Here is a 27,937-nt window from a genome sequence, read left to right as displayed (position 1 = left end):
AGCCATTGGGCGCGGGACCCAGACGTCCCCGGCGCCCAGCCCCCCTCTCCACGCCTCCCCGGCGCGCTCCGCTCTCGGGACCGCACTTACCGGGAACTCGCAGCCCGCGGGCCGGCCCACCGCGCTCACCGGGGGCGGCGGGGACCCTCGGACCTCCGCCGCCCCCGCGCACCTTGGGCGCGCTTGGCCCCGCTCGGAGGATGCGGGGAGGGGCACGCACCGTCTCCCCCACCCTACACCCCGCTTGCCAGGGCCGCCCCCGCCGCCGATCGGCCTCCGGGCGCGCCAGCCCCAGCGTCTCCCTAGAGCGTCCGCCCTTTCGGCCTCGGGCTGGACGCAGAGGGGGCGCGCCTCAGAAATGCGGGGACCCCTAATCCGGGGTCAAAGGGCAGTTTGGCGCCCCCTTCTCCTGCGGGGCGGGGGCAGTGGCGAAATTCCAGCTAAACCCGGTTTTACCAGGACTCAAGGCCAGGTGCTGATCGGCCTGGACGCTGGGGTCCGAAATTCCCTTTCACTCCCCCTGGGGGTGTGTGGGTGGGTGACCGAAGTCGAGAACACCAGTGACACTTTTTTTTAAACAAAACTTTATTGATAATAGTTTTCAAATATGTTTACAACAGCACACTGTTCAAGAGGAAGTTGCGTCCTTCGCAGCACACAGGTTGAATCGCCCCCGCGCCCACCCAGGGCCCCACCCCAGGCCTGAGAGCTCCTCCTGGGATGGGGAGAAAAATATAAGAGGGACAAATGTGGGGGTGAGTGGGGTGGCTCCCGACTTTTCTATTGAGAGAAAAAACCACAAATGGGGAGGGAGGGAGGGAGAAGGGGTGATTGATAGCTGACAGCTAAGCAGAGGAGGAGCGCCCAGGATGGGGGAGTGGGGGGCGGAGGCTGCTGGGTGAATAAAACAAGTAGCCCCTCCCCAACAACCCTGGCCTTGAACCCGGGGCCATCAGGGGGAGGAGGGGCTTTGCCTCCATTTGCGGGGGCGGGGGGGGGGTTGCCTTCCTAACTGAGAGGAGGCTGGACATTAAAATCTCGCTGAGAATAAAATTAAGGAGTTTGGGGAGAGTGATGCTGGGAGGAAAGACCCTGGACTTGGGGCTCCCCCTCTGTCTTTTAAGCGAACAACTCCTCTTTGGCAGGGAGAGGGGCAGCTGCTTTGTCTGGGTCCCGAAGCCCAAGGGTGAATACAGGTCTGTAGGGGCAAAAAGGGGTAGGAGTTTCCTCAAGGGGTTGAGACCCTTCCTGGCTTGGCAGGGGGACCCCCGGGAGCAGGGGGATGGGGGAGATTAGCAGCTTGGGGGAGGTTAGAACCCCAGCTCCTTCCTTTACAGTCTGCTTCCCAGCCTTGTTAAAATGGATTTGGGGAGGAGGGGCATGGGAAGGGGTGGGAGAGGAAGGAGGGAGAGAGGCATTGGTGGAACTTAAATAAGATTGTACATTGTTTTTTAAAAAAAACTCTAGCAAGTGGCCCACTGAACATGTCACTAAAATCTCTCCTTCCCTGGCAGGATTGCTCTGAAGGGAAGGGTGGCTTTTCGTTCATTCGCTCTTAGAGAGTGGCGCCTGTGGTTTGTGCCGGGGAGGTGGGGGGCTGGAGTTAAATTTGGGCCCCTCTTTCCACACCTTGTCCCTGACACAGCAGCATGACCTGGTCTGACTGGAAGAACTGAGAAACTCGTTTAAAACAGGCAGAAGTGGGCTGGGGTTAGGGGCCGTGGAGAAGGAAGGCAAAAGCGGTGGGAGAGGCAGGAGGGCAAAGGGGATGAGGGGGAGCAGCTGGTGTTTCCATCCCTCCAAATATCTGGGCTTCTGCTCCCCCTACCCTGGAGGAGGATGGGGGTCAAATTAGATGCAAGGAACTCTGGGGCCCTCTGGCTGTTCAATCCAACCCCCCCACCCCCCCACCAAAAAAAAAAAAAAAAAGAAAACCCATGGGGGTACAGGCACACCCCTAAAACTCAGAAAACTCCTTGCCACACTTCTCATTGATGGAGACTCGGATCTCTTCCTCCTCATAGTCGTCAAAGTTACTTGTGTCCCCAGGGCCTTTAAACTTTGGTATGAAGGGAGCTTCCACCTGGAGAGGGGTCAAGAACCACTCAGACCTCAGCAGTCAACATAATTATTGCTACAACAATAAATGCGAATGGGTTAACATTCATGAGATAACTTACTCTGACCCAGGCCTGAGCTTAGCATTAGGGTGTGGACTCAGCTTAACAGCCCAAGAACCTTGTTATAGCCAACTCACTGATGGGGAAATTACTTTCGGGGCGGGGGGGTGTCTCCTGCCTAAGGTCACAGAGTGGCCAAATGGCTCCACAATTCTACTTCTTAACTCCTATTGCTCTAAACTGCCTCATCTAGATTGACCCAGACCCTGCAGGATTTTTTCAGACTCCTCTTTCCTTTCCACCTCTCCACTGGCAACACTCCCTGGCTCTTGGCCTTCCCCTCAGAACCCTCAGTACACGGGGGGATGGGTGAGGGGGGCCCACCTTCCTCTGGTAGATAGCAATCCAGTCAGTCGTGGCAAACCACTTGTGGTTCTTGATGTCATTGACCCCATTCTTGAGGTTCCCAAAGCGTTTGGTGAGGTCAACCTGCAGAAGATTCCGCAGCAGATCCTTCAGGTCAGAGCTGAAATGGGATGGGAACCGCACCTGGAGAGGGGGCAACACAGACAAGTTGGGAAACTGGCTCAGAGCTTGGGGAGCCCGGAACACTACCTTTACCATCCAAAATCTTATTGGGTGGAGGATGCTAAACCGGAGTGTGCGTCGGAAACCCATTGAAACAGCTTCTTGGGCCTGCTGGAGATTCTCATTCAGGAGGTCTGGGTGGGGCCTGAGAAACTGTATTTCTCACTGGGTCATGTTGATGCTGCTAGAGAGGGGCCCACTTTGAGAACTGCTGCTCTAAGGTTCCCATTTTAGAGAAGAGGAAACAGGTTTGGGAGGGTTAAACAGCTTGCCCAAAATCACATAGAGGAGCAGGAGCGGGTAGTTCCATCTTGGGTCTGTTGGACTCCAGAACTTCCATTCTTAGCCACTGGCTCCTAAGGTGGCTCTGCTGGGGTCTGGGGACTTCTGAAATATTCATGCTTCCGAGAGAAATCATTGTTTTTCTGTTTCTCTCTCTCTATCTCTATATAGCTACAGCTCTTTTACTCTTTAAGGCTCAGTTCAACTCTTCCAGAAGCTTTCCCCAAATGCTTTGAGCCCACAGCCTTTATAGACAAGCAGTCACTGGATTTACAGCCATGAGAACTGAATTCCAGCATTGCTCTGCCTGTAACATGCTGTGTGACCTTGACCATGGCCCTTAACCTCTCTGGGCCTGTGCCTGCCCCTCTGGCATGGGGCAGATATCCTGGGGTTACATGAAGGAGATAATCCCACTGAGGGTGCATGGGAACTGGAAAACGCTAAAAAGAAGGGAGCCATGCTCATCTCCACTCCCGCCCTGAAACTTTTGTGGCTTTTCCTTTTCCTTGTTTCTCCTACCCCTGGGCCATTTTCTCGGCAATTTCTATTCTGCCAAATGGCAGGTACCTCATCTTCCCTTTTTTTTTTTAAAAAAAATGTATTTATTTATTTTTTGAGGTGGGAGGTAATTAGGGTTTTCTTAAACTTATTTATTTACTTTAATGGAGGTACTGGGGATTGAACCCAGGACGCTGTGCATACTAGGCATGTGTTCTACCACTTGAGCTACTCCCTGCCCCATCTTTCCTTTCTCAGTGGCCCCACTTTGCAGTTGGTGATTCTCTCAACTTCCCTGAGAGGCAAGTGGCTGGTCCCCCAGTTCTGAGATAGATGAAACTCAGAGAAGCCAAGACATTTGCCTGAAATTTCAGAGTCGAGACTCAGAGACAGGTCAGCCCACCTAGGCTGAGCTAGGAGCTACTCCCCCATTTCCTGGGCCAAATGGAGGGATGGCTGCTCCTCCTGGTGAGGTAGGTGAGCTGAGGACAGAGGTGGGGTTCCCAACCTCTCTTGGGATGAACCAGACATGTCTGTTCTCTGCTATTCCAATTCCTCACCCCCTCAGAGTGCTGGGGTACAGTGGTGGGGTGGGTGCATCGGGGCCGCTGGCACTTAATGCACTCCAGGGATCTAACAGTTTCCCCACCCCTTCCCCACCCGCTCTGAGTTAGGAAGTCTGCATCTGGGAAAGGAGGCAGGGGCCTACACCCTATGTGACTCCTGGGAGAGGTCTGGGGTGGCACCTGGGAACCCAACATACTCACTTTTCTGCTGTGAAACTTGTGAAAACTCATGCTAAGGGGGCTAAGTAGAAGCGAGAAGAGCCTCATGTCAGGCCAGGCAGGAGTCTGGATGAGGCTTGGGGTTTTGGAAAACCTTGGGATTCCGACACTATGGGTCCAGGACCAGACAGCAAGGCTGTGTGAAGGGGTGGCTTCAGCGAGCGTGGCGGGTATGCCCGGCCTCACTGCCTGGTCTGACATAATGAACTTGTAGATTGTTCTGACAGCGAGCAGGACTCCTCAGTGAGCAGGGAAGGGTCTGTCTCAGGGTGAAGCCCCCTCATCCGGGCCTCACCTTCCCAGAGACAATCTTCTCGTAGATCTGGATGGGCTGGTCCGCGAAGAAGGGCGGGTAGCCTGCAGCCATCTCATAGATGAGAACCCCCAGGGCCCACCAGTCCACAGCTTTGTTGTAGCCCTGGAGTGAGATGGGGGTGCAGGTGAGGGGAGAAGGATAAGGAGGGGGCACTGGTGGAGCAGGCCTCAAGGCAGCAAGAGGGGTAGGGAGGCGCCTACTTTACTCAGGATGATCTCAGGGGCCAGGTATTCGGGGGTCCCACACAAGGTCCAGGTGCGGCCTTTCACACGCTTGGCGAAACCGAAGTCCGTCACCTGTGGGCACAAGAATGGGACGTTGTCTGGATGGTGGGGGAGGGCTCAGGCCAAGGCCACTGGGGGCCGCCCCTCACCAGGCCCAGTTGGCACCTGAATGTAGCCCTGCTGGTCGATGAGGAGGTTCTCTGGCTTCAGGTCCCGGTAGATGAGATCGAGCGAGTGCAGGTACTCGAAGGTCAGGACGATCTGGGCCGCATAGAAGCGGGCATGGGGCTCACTGATGGGGACAATCAGGGAAGGGATGGGTAAGTGTGGGCGGCCACACCAGCAGGGCCTGCCTGCTCCCCAGTGGTCCAGCAGGTGGGCCTGTAGAGCTGCCTCCAGTCCAGCTACCCAAAATGCATAAGCAGAACAGCCTGATTCATATATAGCCCCAAACTGGAAACACCCCAAATGTCCATCAACAGAGGGCTGGAATCACAGATTGTGCTAGATTCATACAATGGAATCCTACCCAACACCACCACCAGGACAAATGATGAATATACCCGACAATGTGGTGAGCTCTCAAAATGATTATGTGAAGCAAGAGAAAAAAGGGACAAAAGAATATGGACTGTGTGATTCCATTTATATCAAGTCCAAACCCAGACCAAACACATTTACGGTGTTTGAAGCCAGAAAGGACATTTGCCTCTGTTGGGGCAGTGATTTGCCAAGAAAGACATTCGAGGGAATTTTCTGGGGTGGTGGTTACACAAGTGTGTGCAGCTGTCAAAAACCCATGGAACAGAACAGTGAAAACCTGTGCATTTTATTGGATGGAAAGTGCATATCTACATAAATAAATAAAATAAAACGATAGCACAAATTTAGAAATGACATAAAATTGCCCACTTAAATGGTGACACCTAAGTCACTATGTTTGTTTTGTGTTGTGGTGGTTGAGAGATCGCAGATTCCTCAGCCCAGAGGGAACAAGAACCCACAGGGACCCTGAGAGGCCACTTCCATGGATGACAACTGTGGATACCCCCAAGCCCAGTGCGGCAGGGGGCGCGGCTGGCTCACCTGAATCTCCCGATCCGCCGCAGGTGTGAGAACATCTCCCCACCGGGCACGTACTCCATGACCATGTATAAATTTGAATTGTCCTGTGGGAAGCAGTAGTTGATCAGGGCCCCACTCCCCCAGCCCTGGGCCCCATCTGATGGCCTGGTGACCTTACCTGGCAGGTGTTCAGAAATAAAGTGAGGGCAACAATCTTGGCTCCCATGTGAAGCATGTTCCAAGCACCAGGCACTCTGCTCACTGACTACCTGTCTCATTTCCTTTTGCCCGTGAGAAAGATGGGGCAGCCATCCTGCTTACCGGGGCCAAAAGTGAGGGCTAGCTCGAGGTACGCAGAGGACCTGGCCAGTGTACCCAGGGTGCAGAGAAAACTCCATGATGGCTCGTGTCTGTGACTATCTTGAGCAAGGCTCTTGGGGCCATAGTTTTGTCATCTGACAAATGGGACCGGGATGGGCTACAAAATTTGTGTCCCCCCGCACCACGCCAAAATAAAAGTGTGAGGCTTCTTTTTAAAAATGATTATGAATTTCAAGACGGTGGCAGCTGAGCCTTAATCCAAGCGTGGGGCCCTTGTGACTGCTGGGGTCACAGACCCAGAGTGGCCTTTTCCATCTCTCGCAGCCATTGCTTGGGACAGCACCCCAAATAGCTCACGCAGAGTGCTCATGATGTGCTCGGAACTGTCATGGCAGTCCCGATTGTTGGGGACTGCTACGACCTCCATTTTACAGATGAAGAGACAGAGGCTTAGGGGAATGAAATTGCTCGCCAGGGTCACATAGCCAGGAAGTGCCTGGCTGGGATTTCAACCCAGGCTGAGTGGCACAGTTTGTGCAGCTGGCCACACTTCAGGTTCTTGCTGAAAACAGAGCAGAGATTTTGAGGGATGTTATCTGGGTTGGGTGACTTGCCCAAGGTTATCAAGCTGGAAGTTGGCAAGCCCACTTGAACTTGGGTCTGTCAGAGACCCAGACTCACTTGCCCCTGACCCCCAGGGGGTTTCCTTCTCCCCTATCAGTGGGCCCGCCTTCACAGGCAGCCATTGGTTATTGTTGGCCCAACCCCAGCTCTAGGAACCCAGAGGCTGCTCCACCTGGCAGTGGCCCTGGTTCGCGGCCGCTGGGACCCCACCTTGAAGGAGAACTCGAGTTTGACAAGGAACGGAAAGTTGACCGCCTGCAGGATGCGCTTTTCGTTCAGGGTATGCTCAATCTGTTTCAGCTTCACCACCTGCAGGGGTGGGAGGGGAGGGTGGAGAGGAGGCGGTGTGAGATGGTCCTCGTCTTCCCAGCTGCCCACAAAGAAGGGCGACAGGGCCAGGCCTGTTCCTGCCTCCAGAATCCTTTGAGTGTCTGGGGCCTGTCAGGCCCTGGGTTGGGTGGCTGACCTCATATGGCATGCAGTTCAGGGCAAGAACACGAGTCATTGGGCCACAGGGGTCAGACTATGGTAGGGGAAGCTCAGGGCCTATGGATGCCCAGATAAGGTGCCAGTCAGGGTCTGGGGGAAGGGGTAGTCAGAGAAGGCTTCCTGGAGGAAGAGGCAGCTAAGCTGAAACTGAACTGACAGGCAGGAGTAGCACTCAAGGAGTGGGGGTTTTTGTGGGAGGGTAATAGCTCAGTGGTAGAGTGCATGCTTAGCATGCACAAAGTCCTGAGTTCAGTCCTCAGTACCTCCACTTAAAAAAAAAGATGGCAGGGTGGGAGGCTTAAAAATACCTTCCCTGCATTTAGAGCACCCCCACACATCCACCTGAACCCCAGGCTAATTCCTCATCAGCTCTCAGCTGTCCCCAGCAGGTGTCTTACGTGCTGTGACAGGCACCCTGAGTGGTTCACACTGGGAGCATGCCAGTCTGGAAGCCTAGATGAGAGAGGGGAAGTGACTTGCCCAGGGTCACATGCAGCTAGTCGACATCAGGCCAGCTTGTCACATGCAGGCAGCCTGGCCCCTCGGCCAGCTCTAAACCACTGCATTGGGGCTTTTTCTGTTTTCGCTGACAGTTGTATCCTTTGGGTCTACACCTGCACTGTCCAGCAGAGTTCACACTAGCTGCTGAGTACTTGAAATGTGGCTGGTTGACTGGGAAACCGGGTTTAAAATTTGAAGTCTCTAAAATGAAAGTTTAAAAACTGATACTTGATGTGGTTCCCAGATAACTTGCAAGCCTTTTGGAACAATTTGGCCTATGTTGATCTACTTTTTCGTTTGTGTGTGTGTGTGTGTGTGCAGATAATTAGATTTATTTACTTGTTTATTTATTTATTATTTTTAATGGAGGTCCTGGGTTCAATCCCCAGGACCTCGTGCATGCTAAGCACATGCTCTACCACTGAGCTATACCCTCCCCAGTGCTTTTTCTATTTCTCTACTTTTCCTTGTCTTTCCAGTGCAAATTGACATCTGAACGGAGATGTGTTATGAGTGTAAAATGCACCCTGGATTTCTAAGACTCAGTAGGAAAAAAAGAATGGAAAATGTCTCATTAATATTTCTACACTGGTTACATATATTGAAATGATAATGTTGCAGATGTAGCATCTTAATTACAACACACTGTTAAAATGAGTTCCTGCCTCTTTTTTTTTTTAACCTTTTAAATGAGGGGTCTAGAAAATTTAAAACTGTCTGTGGCTTGTGTATATTTCTCCAGGATGGTGCTACTCTAGAGCAGTGCCTGGGGAAAAGTAGAGTCTCAAAAATATTTACAGAAAGATGGTCTGTATAAAAGCCACTTCCCCTAGGAAGATTCCTGGGGTCCTCGAATGAGGCAAGGTGTCTCACCCTACGTCCAGTGCCTGGACTGGCATCGGTGGCTACCCTGGAGGGGAAGCTTCCTGAAGGCAGCATGGTACCCTTCCCACTCTTGGGTGGTGAGGGCTGGCCTCACCTTCTGTTTGTCAAGGATCTTCATGGCAAAGTGGTTTCCGCTCTCCTTGTGCTTTACTAGCATCACCCGTCCGAAGGAGCCCGTGCCGAGGGTCTTGATTCGTTCAAACTGATCCAAATGGGCTGTATTCTGTAGGCAGAGGGGGTCCGGAGGGTCAGGGACTCCCTGGCTCCCTGTAGCCTGCTGGGCCAAAGTTTGGGGCATCCCCCCTGACACCAGCAGAGGGGGCCCTGAGGACCAGGTGGAGCCAGGCGGGTGAGGAAGGGGCGGAAAAACAAGATGGTGGAGGGCGCATTCCTCAAGGCTGGTGGCAGGGGCCAGATCCGGCCCTGGCCTGGGGCCCAGGAGCTGCTGGCAGCTGCCTGGGGGGCAGGGGCTGCCAGTTGGAAGGGGGTTATGGGGTGGGGGAGCCCAGCAGAGGGTGATCAGGGGCCTCCACCCAGGAGCACCTGGGTATCTAGGGAGCAAATGAGGGCAGGTCTGCAGCCCTCCAGGGCCCTAAAATCCTAGCTATGTCACAGTGATGCAGGTGGGGGGTTGGGGGGACATCAGCTCAACCCTCCCAGGGCTCTGTACCCAGGGGGCTTACCTGAGCAGGATTTTCCCATTTTTTAAGAAAATCTTCTTTGGCTTTGGCTAAAAACTCTTTCACTGAAAGGGAGAGAGGAGAGTTAGTTGGAGACCCCATCTCGTTGGCCTGGTCCTGGGCTATTCCTGGAGGGATGCGGATTTGTGGATAGTGGGGTGCAGTCGTCTCAGCCCAGAGCCTGACCTTCTCCCAGTGTCTTCGGATGCCCTGACTGAGTCTGAGGGTAGCCTGTTGGGGGGTGGGGGCTGATCTGGGCTGGGGCCTGGGCTCCCTTTACCAGAGAGAGGTAGGGTCCAGCCTGCACTCTGTCCAAAATGGGGGACAGAGCAACTTGGGGGTCACCCTCAGGGGGACAAAGGGCGGCGCCCAGGCCGGCCCACCCCCCCTCGCCCCAGTTCTGACCGGCATTCCACAGCCAGCGACGCCGCCGGCCGAGGTATTTATAGCCTCGGGATTTGGCTGCTCCTCTGGCCCCTTCTCTAGGGAGGCCAGGCCCCGGGTGGAGGCCTCTGGGGCTCGGGTAGCAGGCGCCCTTGGGGGGTTCAGCTGTTGCCTTGGCCCCCAGCTGGCCCCATTCCTGCCTTTGCCAATAGAGGGGCCCTCACTCCAGAGCAGGTTCAAGGGAAGCTTTGCCTGATGTCCGCCCCCTGCAGGCCCCTCTGCACCCCAAAGCAAACATCACCATCCGGCTAACACTGAAGCCTTCTTGGGGGACCCTGGGCTTGCTGTTCTGTGTCCACTATCTCATTTGTTTCACTTGCCAACTTTCCTTTTATCCATTCTCCCCATTTACCATCCCAGGAAACTGAGGCCTGAAAACAGGCATTCCCGCTAATGTGGAGAGGTAGCCCAGAAAAGCAGTTAAGGACCAGGATTCTGAGACGAGATCAGGTTCGGATCCTGGCCTGGTCCCTGATGAGCTGTGTGACCTTAGGGAACTGATCTCACCTCTGGGCTTTGGTTTTCCTCATCTGTAAAATGGGGACAATAATAATCATGACCTGGCAGGGTGATTGTGAGGACTGAATGAGTTAACCTTCGCAAAGGGTGTTGGATGGTGCCTGGCAAGGGTTAGAGCCATATAAGTGTTAGCTATTAATTTTGCTTTTAAGTATTTTTTAAAATGGAGGTATAAAACACAGGCGGAGCATTGAGTGCTTAAATCTTAAGTGTGTGGCCAGATGTATTCTTACATTACGGACCTGTCCTTGTAACTGCCACCTGGGGCCAGGCGCATGGTTGTTCAGGGACCCTCCCTGTGTACCAGCTCTGTGCTGAATGCTTCCTGTGCTTAATTCCTACACTGATGGCTCAGAGCTGCTCTTACTCCCATCGTACAGGTGAGAAGACTGGCCTGGGATCACTTCCCGGGCCCCAATGCCCATGATATTAACTGCTTTATTTCTGACTGGTCACCAGGCATCAGGGTGGCCCTTGGACAGAGCTGTCCTCAACCCTGTTGTTCCTGGGACAGTTGCCATCCTGAGGGGTCCTGCACACTTTTACTTTGGCTTTGCCTATCATTGGCTTATCCCACCCATATACAGTGCCAGGAATCCCACATAGCCTCATGGGTAGCCACAACCCTGTCCCCCCTAATTGTCCCCAAGTCTTTCCCTCAGCGTTCAAAGTTAAGAGCCTTTCATGGGGCTACAGGAGTGGCAGATTCAGGAAAGACTGTTAGCCAGAAAAGCCCTACAAAGAATGACTGAGCAGAGGGGGTGATCAAGGAATGGCCAGGAATCCTAGGCTGGTGCCTGGTTGGGCCACCAACTGTCAGACCTCTCTAAGCCTGGGGCCTGCACCACATCCAATGCTTTCATTAGCAGAATCACCTTCCTTGGAAATCTCCAAACGTACACACTACATTCTGGATGGAGGTGGGGGTGAGGTACCCTTTTGGGGCTCTACTGTCACCCACCCAAGAAGTCAGAGAGGAGTGGGCTTGGGAGGAACCCAGGAGAAAGCCTGGGCTTGCTTCTCCTTTTGTTCGCAGCTGTCCCTGAGAACGGCCACATCCTGCTTTTCCACCACTTGTGGGCCTACGCCTCTGTCTGTCTGCTGGTGCCTCTGTCTGTCTGCTGGTACCCCACTGAGAGGCTCCACAGGGCACCTTGATCCTAGCACAGCCCTGCTCTAGCCTTTCAAAGTGCAGAACAGCCCAGGCTGTGTCCTCTCTGGTGCCATCGGTTTGCCAGATTTGGGGATGGGACGCAGGGTGTGGCAGTGCCAGAAGAGTGGGCAGATAAAGAGGGATACTGATGGGGGGAATCCCAGCCAGGAGCCCCCATACTCACCTCTGCTTCCTGCCTCTTCCAGCAGAGGGTACAATGAGGGGTGCAGTGGGATAGGGTGATCTGGGGCCTGTCTGCCCCTGGCCAGGGAGGCTCACGGTGCTGGCTGAGGCTTAGGTGCCAAAAGGGTGTGGCGCAGGTAGCCCAGGAAACGGACAATCAGGTGGCCCCAGAGGAGCAGCTGCAGCCACAGCTGGAAGGTGGTCTCTGAGTCCCCACCCCAGCCCCTGCCTGAGCCCAGATCCATCCCAGGCTGCTCTGAGCTCTCCCTGGAACCTTCCCTTTGCAGGGAAACCAGGAATACACAGAGCCTCAGAGCTGGCTTCCTTGGGAGGGCCTCGGGGGACAGGGGAAGAGGAGCTGGTTGCCAGGGAAGCATTTATAGGTACCTGCTCCCTGCTGGCCAAGGTCTGTAAAGGCCCTCCTTGGCAGGAGGCGGTGGGAAGATTCTCCTGAGGGTGTCCCTCCTGGCTGGCCTGCCTGCCCTGGGGGTGGGGTGCTAAAGCTAACTTCCTTTTCCAGGGACTTCACTGCTCCTGGGCTGCCAGGCTCTGCCTTTCTCAGTGGGTGCTGGACTACCCAGAGGATGGCACCCAATGTGCCCAGGGTGGAGCCCACTGGGCAGAGGGGAAGGAGTTAAGGCTCAGGCCAAGGCAGCAGCCAGGGGCTCCCTGGAGGTCAGAGGCCCCAGAGCTCCGTTAATTAGCTGAAAGAGCAGCTGGAGAGAAAGGCAGGGGTGGGAGGGGAATGAGAGCCACCCTATTTTCTCTCCCAAGTGCTCTCTGAACCTGGAGCACCCCCAAATTTTGCTGCTCCGAGAAAGAGATGGGTACATCTAGCTTTGTCTTGCTCGTATGCAGGGGTGGAGAGGGGAATGGCATCCCGGGATGTCCTTGGCCTCTGTCAAACCTTGCCCTGTGCTTGGCTCTGCTCTCAGCCATGAAAGTCCAAACCGGAAACGAAATGCTAAACCCAGGGGTGGGGGAGGGGGAAGCAGCCTTGACCATCTTCCTCCTTCTTTTCAGATCCCAAAAGAAGTGGAGGGTCAGAGGCAGCTTCTCCTGAGAGTGCCCGGGCACCCATGGCCCCTGCTGACAACAGGAAGTGGCAGAGAAGGGAAACCCAGCTGGCTTCTGGAGTCTGCCCGCCTGTCCATGTCTTCTGCGGGAGGGGTGCCAGCTTCCACACTGGTCCGGATTTGATTTGGGCTCACAGAGAGAACATCTCTCAAAAAGCCAAGGCCACAGCAGAAGGCAGGGGCCCAGCCTCAGACCCCTGTAGACAACAATTTCAGGACCCTCTGCTCCCTGAAACCTGGTTGTCCTGGAAATTCTGGGGCAGGAATGCCCAGTATGGGCTGGGATCCCTACTCGGGGCTGGCTGACTCCTCCAGTCTAGCTTGGATCCCTTGCTCTTGGCTGGACCATTCCCCAGTCTGAGCTGGACACCAACACTGGACTGGACCAACCTCCATTCTGAACTGGACCCCTATTCTGGACTGGATAATCCCCCAATTTGAGCTAGATCTCAACATTGGGTTGGACGACTCCCCAGTGTGATGGACCCCTTCATTCTGTACTGGACCACTGTCTATTATAACCTGGACTCCATCACTGAGCTGGACCAACCCCCATTTGGAGCTGAATCCCAACACTGAGCTCGACCACCCCACTGTCTGGGTCTAAGCTGGATACCCCCGACTCTGGGTGGACTATCCCCCTTGTCTGAACTGAACCACCCATCCCCCCTGCTCTTTCCCAGGCCCCCCAGCCCAGGGTTGTTAGTAAAGGAGGGTTTCCAGGGCCAGCCAGGAGCTCACAGTCTTTTCCTCTCCACCTGCTCCCTAAACCCTACTGCAATCTCTCCCTGACTTGAGGGTCAGAGAGTGCCTGGGAAGTTGCTATAGCAACAGGGCTCCGCCTCACCATCGTTGGTATTGGAAGCCATCGCTCAGTCTTCCTCTCTGGGCACCAGGACTACGGTGGCTGGGAAGGCTCATGAGACCTGCTGCACCAGCTTGGCTGCCCATTGCCAGAGCCCTGCCTATAGGGGGAGCCAGTGAGTTGTGGGGTAGTGGCTAGGAGAGAAACCCAACCTGGGGGCCAGTGGCTGCAGGGGAGGGGCAGAGGGGACCTTCAAGTTACTGTAGGCCCAGTTGGACTAAGGCAAAAGGTGCGTTATCAGGACCCTCTTGTGCACCCATACAACTGCCAATGCACAGAGGCTGTTTGGCCCTCTCAGGCCTCTGTAGGATGTTAGAGGGCCACAATTCTTCCCATCTAGGGACCTCTTGGGGACAATTCTCACTCTCAGAGCCTGGATCTGCTTTTCCCTCTGGCCTGGGGGTGGGGGGTGGTTCTGGAGGGCTCCCTCTCACGAGCCCTGTCCTTTCTCCTATGAGCTCTCAGGGGTGCTTTTGGCCAGGGCAGCTAAGGCCTGAGCCCCATTTAGCCTCCTGTCCCCAGGGCCTCTAGGGGCCACTACCGTCTCTCAATTCCTCCAGCTTGCTCAGGGCCCAGGGTTTGGTCTTTTTTCTCTGCCTTCTTAGCATCTTACCCAGGCCCCTGCCAATGGCTGTGGCATCTTTGGGTATACACTTCCCCCACCCTACCCCAGGGCGTGTTCTACATCCCTGCCTTCTTGGGAGGAGGCCAATGCTGTCCTGTCCCGGCAATGGAGATAGTAGCACAGGGGGCTGCAGGATGCTAGACTGGTTCCTACGGAGGTTTGGGCATTTTCCTTACTCTAATCGGGCTCGTGTCTGGCAGATGAAATTCAGGTGCCCCCTGCAGGCTGGCCTGACTACTACCCCCGCCCCCACCCGGCTCCCACGCCATCCTAGTTACAAGAGGGCAAATTTTGTCTAACTCCATCCTCTCAGAATCAGAGCTTGGAAGCAAAGAGGGGCTTCCTTCCTCATCCGATTTCCTTCTCTGGGAGCCCCTGCAAGGCTTGGAAGGAAGTACAGTTTAGGGTGTTTCCCAAAATGTGACATAGGTCCCATTGGCAGGGCCTGAAATGATTTTAGAGATGTTTCACTTTTCTAGTTACTTTGTATTTCAATGTGTATCAGAGAGAATATAACTGGCACAGCAATCCCATGATTTCATTTATATTATTGCTTAGGACGGATCAAAATTTACATCTGGACGAAAGTGAGTCAAAATTTTTATTTTACGTTAACAAAATAGAAGTGAATAGAGTAAAAATCAGGGAGGCGGCTTGAGAATGTTGGAGTTGGGAAATCGTGGGGTTCCAGAAGTTGGCTGGGAGGTGGATCTGATGTGAATCCTACCTCTGTGGCATCATCTATGTCAAACTCAGAGAGCTCGTTTGGAAAATTCGGATTAACAGTCCGTTATGAAAATTACTTGAGCAGACAGATCAATGGAGACCACTTAGCCTGGCCCATCCTGGATGCCCAAGACCTAGTGGCTCTATTTCATCTTGATAGTCCATTCCTGGGTGTCCGGCCTGCGCTCTGAGAGACTTAGCGGTTCCTTCTGGAGCCTCTGATCATTTTCTTGGGGATCCTTTTCCCTGTGCAGCTTTCCACTTCCCCCCTCCTCACTACAAGTGTTTGATACGCCCTGAAAGTTTTCCAGGACTATGTCATCTCCCTAACTTTCAACTGAGCCACTGAAATATATAGCTGTCTGCCTCCATCTTCCACCTCCCAGCCAGTCTCACCTGCTGGGGGCCTGGCCCCTCCCCCTCTGCCTAGTCCCCTCCAAGCTCATGCCTAGACCTTTTTTGGTCACTACCCACCTGCTCCTCTGTCATCAAGCACTCAGCTACAGGCACTTGCCTCCCTGTCCCCCGCCCATCGGTGACATGTCAGGCCTCTCCATGGCTGCTTGGCGATTCTGAGTTCTGCCATTTGAATCCGGGTGGGAATAAAGTTCCCTGACTTCCATGCCTGGGTCTTTCTTGGGGGGAGCATTCAGGGAACCCAGATGCTGGGGTTTGAGACCAATAACCGGGAGAGGACATTAAGTACGTGGCTTCCCTTTTCAGCTCTGTTTCTGGGTAACTGGAAGGGGATCCTAGCTGAGGTCCAGCTTTAGGCCTGGAGTGATGACAATTTAACAGCTGGAGGAATTGAGGAAGGGGCTCAAGACCATTTCTGAAGGCATTTCCAGGTATAGAATCTCTTTCTTTGGCTGGATGGAAAAGGCCACTATAATTTGGGGGCTGAGGGGGAAACAGGTCCATCTCTGGCTGAACCCTGGGAATGATCATAATCTATCTGTCCCTTGGCAAAGCAAGTCATTAGATGTCACTCACTACTATTCCCAACTGCCATCCCTCTTTCTCAAGCTGAATGAGCCTTGCTAAACCCAGACACTCTTCATCTCCTACTTTCCATCCCAAGCCAGGAGTGGGTGAAGGAGCCCAGGGGACTGGGTGAATGAAGGAGCCTCAGTTGTGAAACAACCATTTATTGAGGGGCCCTCCAAGGAGCCTAGAGCTCACTGCATAGCAAGAGATGGGAAGGGGCTCTCTGCTGACCACCCCCCCCCCCCCCCCCCCCCCCCCCCCCCCGCAAACTAGGAAACAGGACGCAATGAATTCCATCAAGATCGGCCCAAACTTGGCTTTGGAAGCACTGAAGCAGTTCTCTAGGTTCATAAACAGTCTGCTACCCCAGCCAGGGACAGACGCTTGCTTGGAGGAGGGAGCACAGGCAGAGAAGCAGAGAAGCAGAGTGACAGAGAGTGACAGGATGAGAGCGGGGCAGAGGGACCCAGAAAGATCCTGTCCCCCATGCCAAGGGACACAGAAGGAAAAAACAACGCTGGAGGTAGCTCTGGGAAATGCTCAGGGGGAGCAGAGTGGGTTTAGAGGGGGGCTGTGATAAGGTGAAGAGGGGAAGGGCAGGAGAAAGATGGCGGGGGCTGGAGGGGGGAGGGGTGTGGTCACCAAGTGGCCAAGGTCCCTCCGGTGGGAGGCAGACCCCACAGCACTCCCAGACTGGCAGAAGCCTGGGTGGGGGTATGGCAGTGGGTCCCATCTGTGGGAGAGGTGAGTGAGGAAGTAGAGGGATCAGAATCTAGGGAGAAGGGCCAGGAAAGGAGAGGGGGTGGTGACAGGGCCCCATGTGGGGCTCCAGCGGTCATACGTGCCATGGTTGGCAGTGACAGCTGGGGGGGCACAGTCTTTGCAATGGGGGGAGGTCTTTGGCACGGGGGTTCCTACAGGGTCCTCTGCGGGCCTTGGGCCCCAACCTTGGACAGACAGCGCGAAGGAGTGCAGGGGGGTAAGCAGAGAGAAATGGGGGGGGCGCGTGGGGGGAGGGGCCAGGCGGTGATGGACGGAGGGGGATGGCAGCGCGGGGCCGGAATCGGGGTCACGGCCCCGGCACTCACCGCTCTCCTGCTCGCTGCCCTTCTTGGCGGCGGCGGCGTTGCCCATCGCGGCTGCGGCGGCCGGGGCCGGTCCCGGAGCTGCGGCGCGGAGGGTGCTGGAGGCGGCCCGCGGCCCCGGAGCGCGCTGGGCGGCGGCGGCGGCGGCCCCTCGGGTTGGCTGCGCTGGCTGCGGCGCCGCGACCCCCGCCCAGCCCCTGCTTCCCGCGTCTCTCCGCGCCCGCCCGCCCGGGAACCTCAGCCCAAGTCCGCTGCTGCTGTCCGTGACGCCCCCGCAGCCCGCCGCTCATTGGCCTAGGCTGCCCTGACTGACGGCACTGAGCTGCCGCCCATTGGCCCTCCGCGACCCTCCCGCGCCGACATAGGCTCTCGGCCCCGTGACGCGCCCCTAGGACGCCCGGCCACTCGCGCTCTCGCAAGGCCTCAGCCAGGCGGGCCGACGCGCCTGGTTGGTCGAGGTTCCCGACAGGGCCCGGGGCTCGCCCAGCTAGGCCGCCAATTGGCGGAGGCGCGCTGTCCGGCAAGCCCCCCGCAGAACGTTCAGTGTCAATCCCGGGGTGAGAGGGCGGGGCGGAGGTGCAGCCTGCTACCCCGGCCGGCCGGGTGGGGCGGCCGAAGCTGGCGGGCGGCCGCGCAGCGCTCCGAGGCCCAGGAGGCGGTCCAGGCAGGCGTCCGCCCGGCCTCGTGCGCGCCGCAGTCTCCCGCCCCCGCTCAGTGCGGCAGCGGCTGCTGGCCAGCCAAGGTTGGCGCCGCGGCCCACCCCCAACCCGGCGCAGCCGCTGTCCACCTGCCAGCGGGGGAGGGGCGCGGCAGGCGCCGCGGGTCATAGGTCGTCGGGCCGCCGGTCGTCATTCATAAGGCCTGGCGCAGGTTAGCAGTAGCAGGCTCTGAGTCCGGGCTGGGGTACTCTGGGTCTCCCTCAGCCACAGACCGAGCTTCAGGAGGATGCTGGGTTCCGAGAGCCAGGGGATGTTGTGAGAGGGGCGCTCAGTATCCATCCCTTTGCTGGGCGCCCACCTGGGCTCATGCCAGTAGTATGAGCTGGCACTCGTTAAATACATTACTTTGTACTGCACTCCTGTCACATAGGTACTATTATCATCACTCCCATTTTACAGATGAGGAATATGGGGTGCAGCCAGGCTGAGGATTCCCTGTCTGGGCAATGCAAAAGGAACCTGCCCTCCTAGAGCAGAGTAGCAAGATGCCCCTTCCTTTAAGGTGCCCTTTTAATACACAGCCTGAGGAGGTCAGTTTCCCATTGCCACGTTACTGACGTTCGGGGCCGGATCATTCCTTGCCGAGGGGCGGGGGGCATCTTGTGCACTGTAAGGTGTTTAGCAGCATCCCAAGTCTCTCTGTCCACTGGATGCCAGTAGAACCTCTGTCTCCTCTGCCACTTTTGACAACCAAAACCATCTCTAGACATTGTTACATGTGCCCTCGAGGGCAAAACTGCCTCCAGTTGAGAACTACTTAAGTAGAGGAAGGCCCAGAGGTGATGGGAGGGGCGGGAGACTAGAGCCAGTCCTCCTGTGCTTGGAAGGGCTAGCTAGCCTCAGGTCCACAAGCCAATTCACTGCTCTGTCTCTAGACTTGTACAACCTGCACCCCACCCAGCAGCTGTCTGGACCCACATTCCTAAGGCGACCAAAGTCTCAGGGAGAGAAAAGTCAGGGTTTTTCTGTGAATTATGGGGAAATGGCTCACTAGCCAAACCACTCCATCTGGGCTGTGGAGTTACAAAATAAGGTTAAGTAAAATTTAATAAAAATGTTACTGTGTGTGTCCTTGGAGCACAGTGTTAATTTCTTCCTGCAGGTCAAGGTCAAAGTCTGAAAAATCACTGTTTATGCTCTATCTACGGAACAGCCGGCTTGCTTAAGTTTTGACAAGAAAAACCCTTCCCTGGACCTCAGTTTGGAATACAACTATAACAATTAAGACTAGAGTAAGAAGCTGTACAAGGAGACAACTAGTAGTCAACCTGCTGGCTGGGGCAAGAGGCTCCCTGCTCTCCTTTAATGAAGAAAGATGGACAAAACTGCCTCAGCCTACCCGAGACAAAAGCAGATACAGTCTAGATGAAGTGCTTTTTATTTTTAGACCAACCAAACATATTTAATATAAAAACCCTTTAATATACAAACTGTAATCACAACAGCATCCACATAGCAGCAAGGGGACGAGGGTGCAGGTGGGGAGCATGGCGGCGGGAGGAAAGGTTTTCAGGGCCCCTGCTGCTTCCCTTGTCTGTACTCTGTGGCCTATGAGAGCATGAGTTCTTAGCAGAGGGCAGATCAAGGCAGCCAGAAGCAGAGGGGCCCTGATACCGACACTGGGACAGACCAAACACAGCAGGCCCCTCCAGCATGCCATCCTGTCACAGTGGCAGCCTCCAGGGAAAGCCACATCCAGTTAGGAGGTATCAGGAAGGTGGTTGTGACTGAGAGGAGAGTCAACCATCTTTCCTCAGCATCCTGCTGATCACCCTCAGGAACAGTTTTCCAGAGGACTGTTTGATTGAAAAGAGCTAAAAATCATCTTAGGAGAGGGACAGAAGTTAATTCCAAATCCACCTCTACCAAGACTCCTGGCCTGTGACTCCAGAAAGCTGGGTGGTTCTGCTCAGATGTTTGGGAAGGGAAAGAAATGACAGAGCCTCCCCCACAACAGGGCCGGAGCCTTGCCAGGCATTGACCAAGAAAGCCTCAGGGTAGGCCAGCGAGGTCTGTGGGAAGAGCTTTGGGTCAATGGTACTCATGGGAGCACCGTGGCACAGTGGCCTGCAGGTGGAGTTTACAGTGCGTGCGGAAGAGAGGAAGAACACAAGTCAGAAAGAATGAAGAACTCAAGTACCTGCTTCTTTCAGGCTTGGGCAGTAGAGGTGAGATGATCCTTCTGGGCCAGGGCTAGGAAAGACCCGAGGCCCCTTCCTTCCTCGGGGCCAAGTTTGACTGTCTTGGATACAGCTGACGGCCCCAAAGTCCTCAATATGGCCTCCACAAGACTGTCCGTGAGGCCTGGCTGCCCCCTCCAGATGTGCCAGGAGACTGGCTGTGGTCCCATCTGGGCCCAGAGTCCCACAGTTAGATGCAGTCCATGGAGTTCTCAGGGAGGAGGCCAGGGATGCAGCCAGAGAGACCCAAGCCCTTGATGGGAGTGCAGCTGAGGGGGAGGCCACAGCCCAGGGTGGGGTCCTGGTTCTCTATGGCCTCCAGCCTGTCTGTGTTGTTGTCCCAGTTGATATGGAAGCGGGTCACCCGGGGGTTTGAGGCCAAGATGTTCCGCTGGAGCTGGGGCAGGAAGAGGAACGTCAACACTTGTTAGCACACCGTCTAGCTACTCCCATAAAGCTGGGGCATTCTCAGACCCCCACCGCAAGCCCAGGAAGAGCAGACCTTGCTTATTCCATCACCACCAACAATACGTGTAGAATGCAAGGGAATGCCTATGCAGTGATTCAGGGCCGGGGCCTATCTAATCTTTATTCTGTGAGGCAAACTTCGACAAAGAGCTTTCTCTCTCCTGTTCCAGCCCCATGCTGCCAGATCTGAGCACTACTTGAAAACTTTAAGAAGTGACGTTGGCTTCCAAGTCCAAGGACTCAACTAACCCCAGGTGCAAAAGAGCCTGCCTATCTGAAGCAGGAAGTGCAGCGACAGGCCCCACCTGAGAGAAGTCTGGCTTCAGGGGTGGGTTCTCCCGCAGCTCAGGGTTGGGGTACTCATTGTTGACATAGTAGCCCACTCGGATGAACTCCTGTCCATGGTAGGTGCAGGTGATGAGAACCACAGTCACACCCACGGCGTCGGTCTCCGGGATGAGGGATGGATTGGGGGCATCAGCCTAGGGGGAACATATGCTGGGCCTTAGCACTGATTGCCAGTCACGCCTTGACTGGTAATACAACGATTCTCAGGCAACACATCTTTACTGAGCCAAAAGTATGGTTTCTGCCCTTGGGAGTTTTCAGTCGAGTAGGGAAGACAGAATCAATCATACAAATGGCTGTAAAATGCCAAATGTGACAGATGTCACCCAGGAGAAGTATATGGTGCTAAGGAGGAGTATAGTAAGCAAGGGGGAGATTGGTATAAAATGAGGCTGAACAGGTGGTCAGGTGGGTACCAGGGCAATCATGGCCTGCTGGGCCAGTTCAAGGGCTTAGAAAAGACCGAGAACGTTTAGCAAGATGTAAGTATGGCATTGCTCCTGTCTGAAAAGCTGCCTCTGGAGGCCAGTGGAGCTGTGATAGGAGGAGGGCTCAGTGGGGTCAAGGAGACTAAGCAGGAGGCTACAGAGGTCATCCTGAGAGAATGACAGTGGCCTGGACCAGGCAGTAGAGAAAGACAGAAGTGGACAGATCTGGCGTGTGTTGTTACTGACAGGATGGGCTACGTAAATGGTGCAAAATGAGACCAATACAAAATGAGACCACGGAGCCTCCTGTTCAAAAATTGTTAAGTTTCAGCCAGTGACAGCAGAACATTATAGCAAGCGTGGGGTGCTGTGTGACTGCATGCCCAGGAAGCCGGCCCTGCTTGTTGGGTAGACAGGGCTGGTGGACCGGATGTAAGTGGGTGAGGGCTTAGGTGATGGGATGAGGTTGCTTAGACTAGGGCTGGAATAGCCAAGGTGGAAGTTAAGTGAATGGATCTGAGCAGAGGCTCTCAAACTTTAGTGTGCCTAAGAATGACACTGAATCTGCTTTTCTGACAACCCCTGTGATGACGGGTTAGAGAGCCATTTAGCAGCTGCAGTGGATCCTCCTTATTCACGGATTCTGTATTTGTAAATTCGACTACTTGCTGAAATGTACTTATAACCCCCCAATCGATAGTCCGGGGCTTTCATGATCATTCGAGGACATGCACAGAGCAAGGGATTTGAGTAGCCCAGTGTGTATGTTTCCAGCTGAGGTAGAATGAGGTAACACTCTGCCTTTTTGTTCCAGCTCTCAGACTGTAAACGTGCTTCCTTTTTTGCGGTCTTAGTTTTTTTTTGCATTTTTTTGTGTTTTGCTGGTAATTTTGCTGTTTAAAAGGGCCCCAAAGCATAGTGCTGAGTGCTGTCTAATGTCCACAAGAGCGAGAAGGCGGGGATGTACCTGACGGAGAAAATCCGTGTGTCAGATAAGCGTTGTTCAGGCGTGAGTTATAGTGCTGTGGGCCATGAGTTCAATGTGAGTAAACCAACAATACTACTAAGCCAGGGAATCTTTAAACAGCAAAACACACAAGATTAAGTATTGACTGGCTAACAAAAATGTGACTCACAGGAACCTAACCCTGTATTCCCTCTAGTATTCACTAATTCAGCATTTGCAGCAACTTTATAGAGCAAAACTCCCAGGAATAATGAGGCTCAGCTGTCAGTCAGTGGCTCCTGGTAACAGCTGTGACATAGAGGTGGAGGAGAGAAAGGTATCTGAAGCACCTTTGAGGTCAGACAGGGCTTGAGAGCAGAGCCAGGATTTGAACCTGCACTTTGGACCACTGAACCACTGTGTGTGCTTCTGGGTAGAAGAGGATGTTTCTAGGCGTCAAGGCCTATGGGATTCTTACCTGAAAGACGAACATGTGTCTCCCTGCTGGGACAGGGCCAACCAGCACCGAGTCTAGGATTTGATCAAACTCCTCACTTTCAGCTGAGCCGACATAGATGATCTTCCACTCTAGGTCTGCAAGGACACAGGGCGTTAAGGAATTGAAAAAGCTCGACAGCAAGAAGGTCGGGAAGGGGGTCTTCTCGTGTTAGTTTTGGAATAAGTCCTTAATACACATAGATTTTTATACCCAAGAACACCTGACATCCACTGGGCATTATATGCCAGGACTGTGGTCCTGAACACTGGGGAAGGTGCGAAGCTTTATTTCCAGTGGGGAAGTTTCTCCTGTGAGCCTAGCTTTGCCAGATGACCTTGACCCTGCACCTCTGGGGAAAATCGGGCCTCATAGAGCCTGAGGGTGAACCGTATGGCAGAGGTTGAATTAAGAGCCACGTGATGGAGGCACAAAGGCGGGCCGAGGAGGGAATGGCAGGGATTTGGGCCATTTCAGGGCCCTGCCCTCTGGGTGCTGGGATAGGAAGCAGCATCCTCTTTCACACACAGGGACCGGTGCCACCGAACTGAGTAGATCCCTCGACAACTGGGGCAGGGCAGTAGACTGCAGTCCAGCAGGAGAGCCAGCCGGCAGGAGAGGGAAGACAAGGTCGCTGGGGGAGCCGGCCAGTTCCCAGGTCCTCCAAACCCAGCACCAAGTCCTGCCTGCTCTCAGACATTCGGGCAACAGTGACTCGGTCGACAAATGTGGCATCATAAGTCAATCCTCTGAACCCCAACTCTCTTGCATCCTGTCCAGTAGGGGGACCCCCATGCCTGGGTATGTTCCAGCAAGATAAAAGGAAAAGGGCTTAATGAGACCCTGCCCATCAATCACAGGAAATTCCCAGTGACTGTGGCTGCTTGCTGGAGGTCCAAGTGTATCAGGGACAAGGTCACGCTAGTACAGGGAAATTTGGCAAGAGACCTGAAACTTATTTTAGGTTCTTTGAAATTACACAACCCATGGCTCCAGCAGCCGGGGGAAGTTTCACAAGTGGCAATTTTCACAGGAAGCAAACTGTTCCTTGGTCCCATAAGAGCATCCAACTTTGGAAGTACAGCAATGCCAGGCCATGACTAGGGAGGTTTGTCGCCTGAGCTCCAAGCTCTTCCTCGACACACTGGCTTCACATCCCTTTGCAGTTTATATCCAGGCCTTCTACTCAGGGACCCTAGCAGGTCTGTAGGATATGGTGGCCACTGGGCTCACTGGGATTCAGTCAAACTCATCTCTTATTATTTGTAGGGAGGAGTTAAGTTTATTGATTTGTTTTTGTTACAAGTAGTGACAAAACTAGATACAACATGTTTTTGGACGAAGAGAAAACAAGCTAGCTTTGTTCTCACCCTTCCAACAAATTCTATCATTTGGTATCTTTCCTTCTGGCCTTTTCCCCCATCACCAGTGGAGTCACGGAACATGCATGTGCATTTAACTAATGTGCTGGGGGGAAACAAAAAGATTTAAATAGCACACAGGCCCTGGTGTATGCCATGGGCGCTCAGTGTTCAATACAGTTGGCAAAACCTAAACAAAGACTGTGGGTGCAGACCGGAAGAGAGAAACGCAGGCGGCCAGGTAAACGGGCTGCAATGGCTCCCTCTGCGCAAGCCGGAAAGAAACCAGAGAATTAACCAAGCACCACAGAGAAATCCTGACTCAAAGAGTTAGAGGAACTGATAAAATCGTCTATGGAAGAGAGAAGATGACTGAAATGAGGACCTACAAGTTGGAATCTCCTTAAACCTACTAAAGCTGTAAGCAAAAGCGTACTTAAGCGACTCCAGTTTTGAATTAGATATGGGGCATCAATCACCTACACAGCACAAGCTCATTTCTAGTGAGGACAGGACACGATTGCACACACGTGACATTGTGTACCTAACCTTCTAAGCAATTTCAAGGGTAAATTGACTATGTTATGTTTTGTTTTTATGCCTTAGCTTTATAATCTAACCACTGCATAAGATGCTCCTCCACCATGTATGAAAACAAAACTAAAACCAACAATAAAAGATATGTAAAAAAAATTATTGTAGTTGAACTAGCTGGAGAATCTGTTTCCTGCCTTAAGAAAAAAACACAAAAAAACAAAAAAACTTATCTAGTAGGTATTTTTGTTTATCACTTTGCCTTTGTTTGTATCATACCGATAAACCTTGGCCTGACCACTGCATGTTAGGTGTGGGTCAGAATGTCTGGATCCAAGACTTATTCAAGCAGTATCTGTTGAATTCCTCAACTAAATAGGGGAACAGCACATCTAATGTGTTGACGTGGACCCACGCGTTGGAAGCATCTATTTCCAGATGCTGAGAAGAGAGAGCAAAAGGAGTTTGGAGCCCTTGGGATAATTGGTCAACTGACTGAATGGTGGCTGGGTGTTCAGAGCTTCAGTCACCAGTGTCAAGGTGACAAGACTGATTGAGATTTCTCCAAGATCTAAGAGACTTCTAAAGCCAGGCTCACTCCATCTGTTTGGGAGACAGGAAACAAGTTCTCTCTGCTCTGTGGGAAGAGGCAGAAAGCAAGTTGGCAGGTCAGAGTTAAGGAGAGCCCTAGGGCTAGAGCCAAGGAGTCTCAACTTCCAGGCCAGAGTTGGCTTTCCAACTGGAATTTCTCTGAACAAAAGCTTTATTGTCCAGGTATAATTAATAATAGCACCCCCTTTTCCCCTTTTGACAGTGTTATGTGGAAACAAATTCTATGCTCAGTCCTATTTATGCTCCACTTCTAAAATAGGGGATGCAATCTTTCTTTACCAGGTTATAGAAAAGATAAAGAACCCTGGACAGAGAACTCAAAGACAAGACCTAGCGTCAATAATTCTACAAACTGGCTATGCGACCTTGGAGGTCATTCCATTTTTCTCTATTAAAAAATAATGACCAGCAGGTTGACTTTAGTCTTTCCTGCTCTCATTCTATAAACAAATTAGTAAAGTAACAGAGCAGGGGCGTTGTAGGAATAAAAGTGCTAGATAATGACCATGCAACCATTTTTAAATGCAGGGAGCACAAACAGGCTGATTGAAACTTGATCTCCTGCCATCTGGGAACTGTGAATCCCTTAACCTATTAGCTCCTTACATCTCCTCCTGGCTTTAAAATTAAATCTTATTCCACAGGGTCATTCTATACTTTATTTATTTATTTACACCCTGCCTTGTTCCAAAAAGGATTTAACTGGGCTTATTCTATAGTTAGTCACAAGTAGGCTCCTTAATTTAAAAAGGAGAGAAACCAGGGAGAGACTGATCCATTGGCCCAGCTCAAGCACACACACACATCAAAACTGCATCAACCCCAGCCTGGTCCAAGTGGCCGATCTGCGGGCAAACCACCTGCCTACCACTGAGAGGTGCTAGTTAGCACCCCCTGGCCTCACAGAACTCCACCCGCTCGGCTGCTGCCTCTTCCCTTTTAACCACCAAGTGAAGTGGTCAAATGGAGTACTTCCTCCTGAAAGTGGTGCCAAGACTCGCTCAATGACCTGAGATTTTTCGATTTTTATAGACCTTTACTGGAAAGGTCTTTTCCTCTTTGTGGCTCCCGTCTTCTCATCTGTGAGATGAGAGCCATGTCCACCTTTATCGCACAGAAGAATAAGTACATCTGTGAAAGCACCTTGGAAAAGATGCACAAAAGGTTGTGACCTCCCAGCTGATTGTTTAAAGCCTGATCCTGTCAGGGCTCAACCTGGCACACCCACCCCCAAGACTAGGTCAGACCATCAAAAGTTTTGGGATTCTGCTGCAGTAGGTCAGCAGGAATCTGGCCAGCAAACAGTAGGAAACTGCTAATGCTCTCCTGGCCAGGCCGCCCCTCAGATTTGAGTGTGATCATTGAAGTCCACAGAGAGGAGGGAGGAACAGGAGCTGGGGAGACCGGTTATCTTCAAAGCCTGGAGCCAGAAGCCAGGCCATACTCCCCAGGTGGAGCTGGGGCCAGACTAAGGAGGGAAGCCTGGTTAAAGGCGTAGAAAACAAACAGAAGTGGGTGAAGTTGGGGTTGTTTAAATATCAGCAGGTAGGGGAGGAGATTATGGGGAGACAAATGGGGAGATGGGGTGAGGTCTTGCCATAGGAAGAGAGGGTCTTCACAGGGAAAATGGGGAAGGGGGCTGAGATTTCCATATGGGAAATAGGAGGGGGCTGGGGTTTCCGTAAGAGAAATTTGAGGGGGCTGGATGTTGGGGTCACCATAGAAAAAAAATTAGGCGGAGTGTCTCGTTACAGGGAAAAAGGAATTGGTGGGGAAGACTGGGTGGCTGGAATGGCAATCTGCTCATACAGAAATAGAAGGTGGGGGTATTTCTTACTACAGGGAAGACGGGGTGGCTGAGGATCTCTTCAGGTTAAAGAAAGGAGGCTGAGGTCTTAACATAGTAAACGGGTGTCCAGGAGGAGCGCCACAGGAGAAAGAGGAGGATGATGAGGACTCCACGGGGGAGAACGGGAGTAGTCGTGAGGGTGGGGAGTGGGGGTAGTCTCCAAAGGGAGGTTGGGGCTGGAGGGGGGATTGGTTCACGGGAGATCGGGGTTTGGGGAGAAGGAGTGTGTTTCACAGGGTTGGCCTCCGGGTAGTCTCCAAGGGAAAGTCGGGGCTGGAGGGGGGATTGGTTCACGGGAGATCGGGGTTTGGGGAGAAGGAGTGTGTTTCACAGGGTTGGCCTCCGGGTAGTCTCCAAGGGAAAGTCGGGGTTGGCCTAGGGGAGGGGGGTGTCTCCACACAGGCCCAGCCTCACCGTCCGCCAGGGCCTCACTGCACTCGAAGCTGATCTCGAACCGGAAGGGGCTGTGGAAAGGGCTCGGATTCTCCAGCACCGCCACGTTCAGCACCGACACCTTGGCCATCGCCTTGTCGGGCCGCGGCTGAGGCTAGAGCTGGGGCCGAGCCCGCGTCTGGGTCCCGTAGGGTCAGCAGAGCAGCGTTGCCCAAATCCACTCCCGCCTCTTCTGACCGCGGTCTGAAGCGCGTATCTTGTCCGCGCGCCTCCTTCAAATAGCCGGCCCCACCCTCTGGCCAATCACCGTCAACGCTCCCCGACGGCGCGAGCGCCCCCTCAGCCAATCCTGGAGCGCCGGTCGGCGCGCGCTGACTACCAGGACCAATCCATGGAGCTCCCTCTCCAGGATGCGGGAGGGAGGTGGGACCTTTTCTTGGCTTCTTTGGGTGTCCGCCGGGAACCAATCCCCAGAGTCTCCGACTCGGAAGTCAAGGGCGGGGTGGGCGGGGTCAGAGCGCGGGGCTCCTCCTGGCCAATCCCGAGGGTCCCCGCATAA

The 27,937-nt window shown here is 53.7% G+C and overlaps 2 protein-coding genes across 2 annotated transcripts; both read right to left on the bottom strand.

Annotated features, from left to right (window-relative positions):
* Positions 1-573: 573 nt before the first annotated feature.
* PRKACA (protein kinase cAMP-activated catalytic subunit alpha) lies at positions 574-17,326 on the bottom strand. The gene is made up of 10 exons (XM_032465453.1): positions 17,048-17,326; positions 9,385-9,446; positions 8,796-8,924; positions 7,037-7,135; positions 5,903-5,985; positions 4,982-5,108; positions 4,793-4,888; positions 4,572-4,694; positions 2,505-2,669; positions 574-2,083 (listed from the first exon to the last, which is right to left on the bottom strand). Exons 1-10 carry the CDS (start codon positions 17,091-17,093, stop codon positions 1,958-1,960), a joined length of 1,056 nt encoding a protein of 351 aa, XP_032321344.1. The 5' UTR covers positions 17,094-17,326; the 3' UTR covers positions 574-1,957.
* Positions 17,327-19,125: 1,799 nt separating this feature from the next.
* Positions 19,126-27,805, bottom strand: ASF1B (anti-silencing function 1B histone chaperone). The gene is made up of 4 exons (XM_006178678.3): positions 27,400-27,805; positions 22,612-22,727; positions 20,717-20,893; positions 19,126-20,340 (listed from the first exon to the last, which is right to left on the bottom strand). Exons 1-4 carry the CDS (start codon positions 27,506-27,508, stop codon positions 20,134-20,136), a joined length of 609 nt encoding a protein of 202 aa, XP_006178740.1. The 5' UTR covers positions 27,509-27,805; the 3' UTR covers positions 19,126-20,133.
* Positions 27,806-27,937: the final 132 nt, after the last annotated feature.

Source organism: Camelus ferus, chromosome 22 (genome assembly GCF_009834535.1).
Source record: "Camelus ferus isolate YT-003-E chromosome 22, BCGSAC_Cfer_1.0, whole genome shotgun sequence".
In the NCBI taxonomy this organism is placed as follows: Eukaryota; Metazoa; Chordata; class Mammalia; order Artiodactyla; family Camelidae; genus Camelus; species Camelus ferus.
The sequence above is the reverse complement of the archived record's forward strand: the minus strand, read 5'-3'. Positions and strand labels throughout refer to the sequence as shown.

What these genes read in the sequence shown, in the direction of transcription:
- PRKACA (XM_032465453.1), bottom strand. Translation starts at nt 17,093, where the DNA reads ATGGGCAACGCCGCCGCCGCCAAGAAGGGCAGCGAGCAGGAGAGCG. An exon ending in GGGCAGCGAGCAGGAGAGCG is followed by an intron (nt 9,447 to 17,047) that starts GTGAGTGCCGGG and finishes TCTCCCTTTCAG; the next exon opens with TGAAAGAGTTTTTAGCCAAA. An exon ending in AACTCGAGTTCTCCTTCAAG is followed by an intron (nt 5,986 to 7,036) that starts GTGGGGTCCCAG and finishes TGCTTCCCACAG; the next exon opens with GACAATTCAAATTTATACAT.
- ASF1B (XM_006178678.3), bottom strand. Translation starts at nt 27,508, where the DNA reads ATGGCCAAGGTGTCGGTGCTGAACGTGGCGGTGCTGGAGAATCCGAGC. An exon ending in CAGTGAGGCCCTGGCGGACG is followed by an intron (nt 22,728 to 27,399) that starts GTGAGGCTGGGC and finishes GTGTCCTTGCAG; the next exon opens with ACCTAGAGTGGAAGATCATC. An exon ending in TGAAGCCAGACTTCTCTCAG is followed by an intron (nt 20,341 to 20,716) that starts GTGGGGCCTGTC and finishes TTCCTGCCCCAG; the next exon opens with CTCCAGCGGAACATCTTGGC.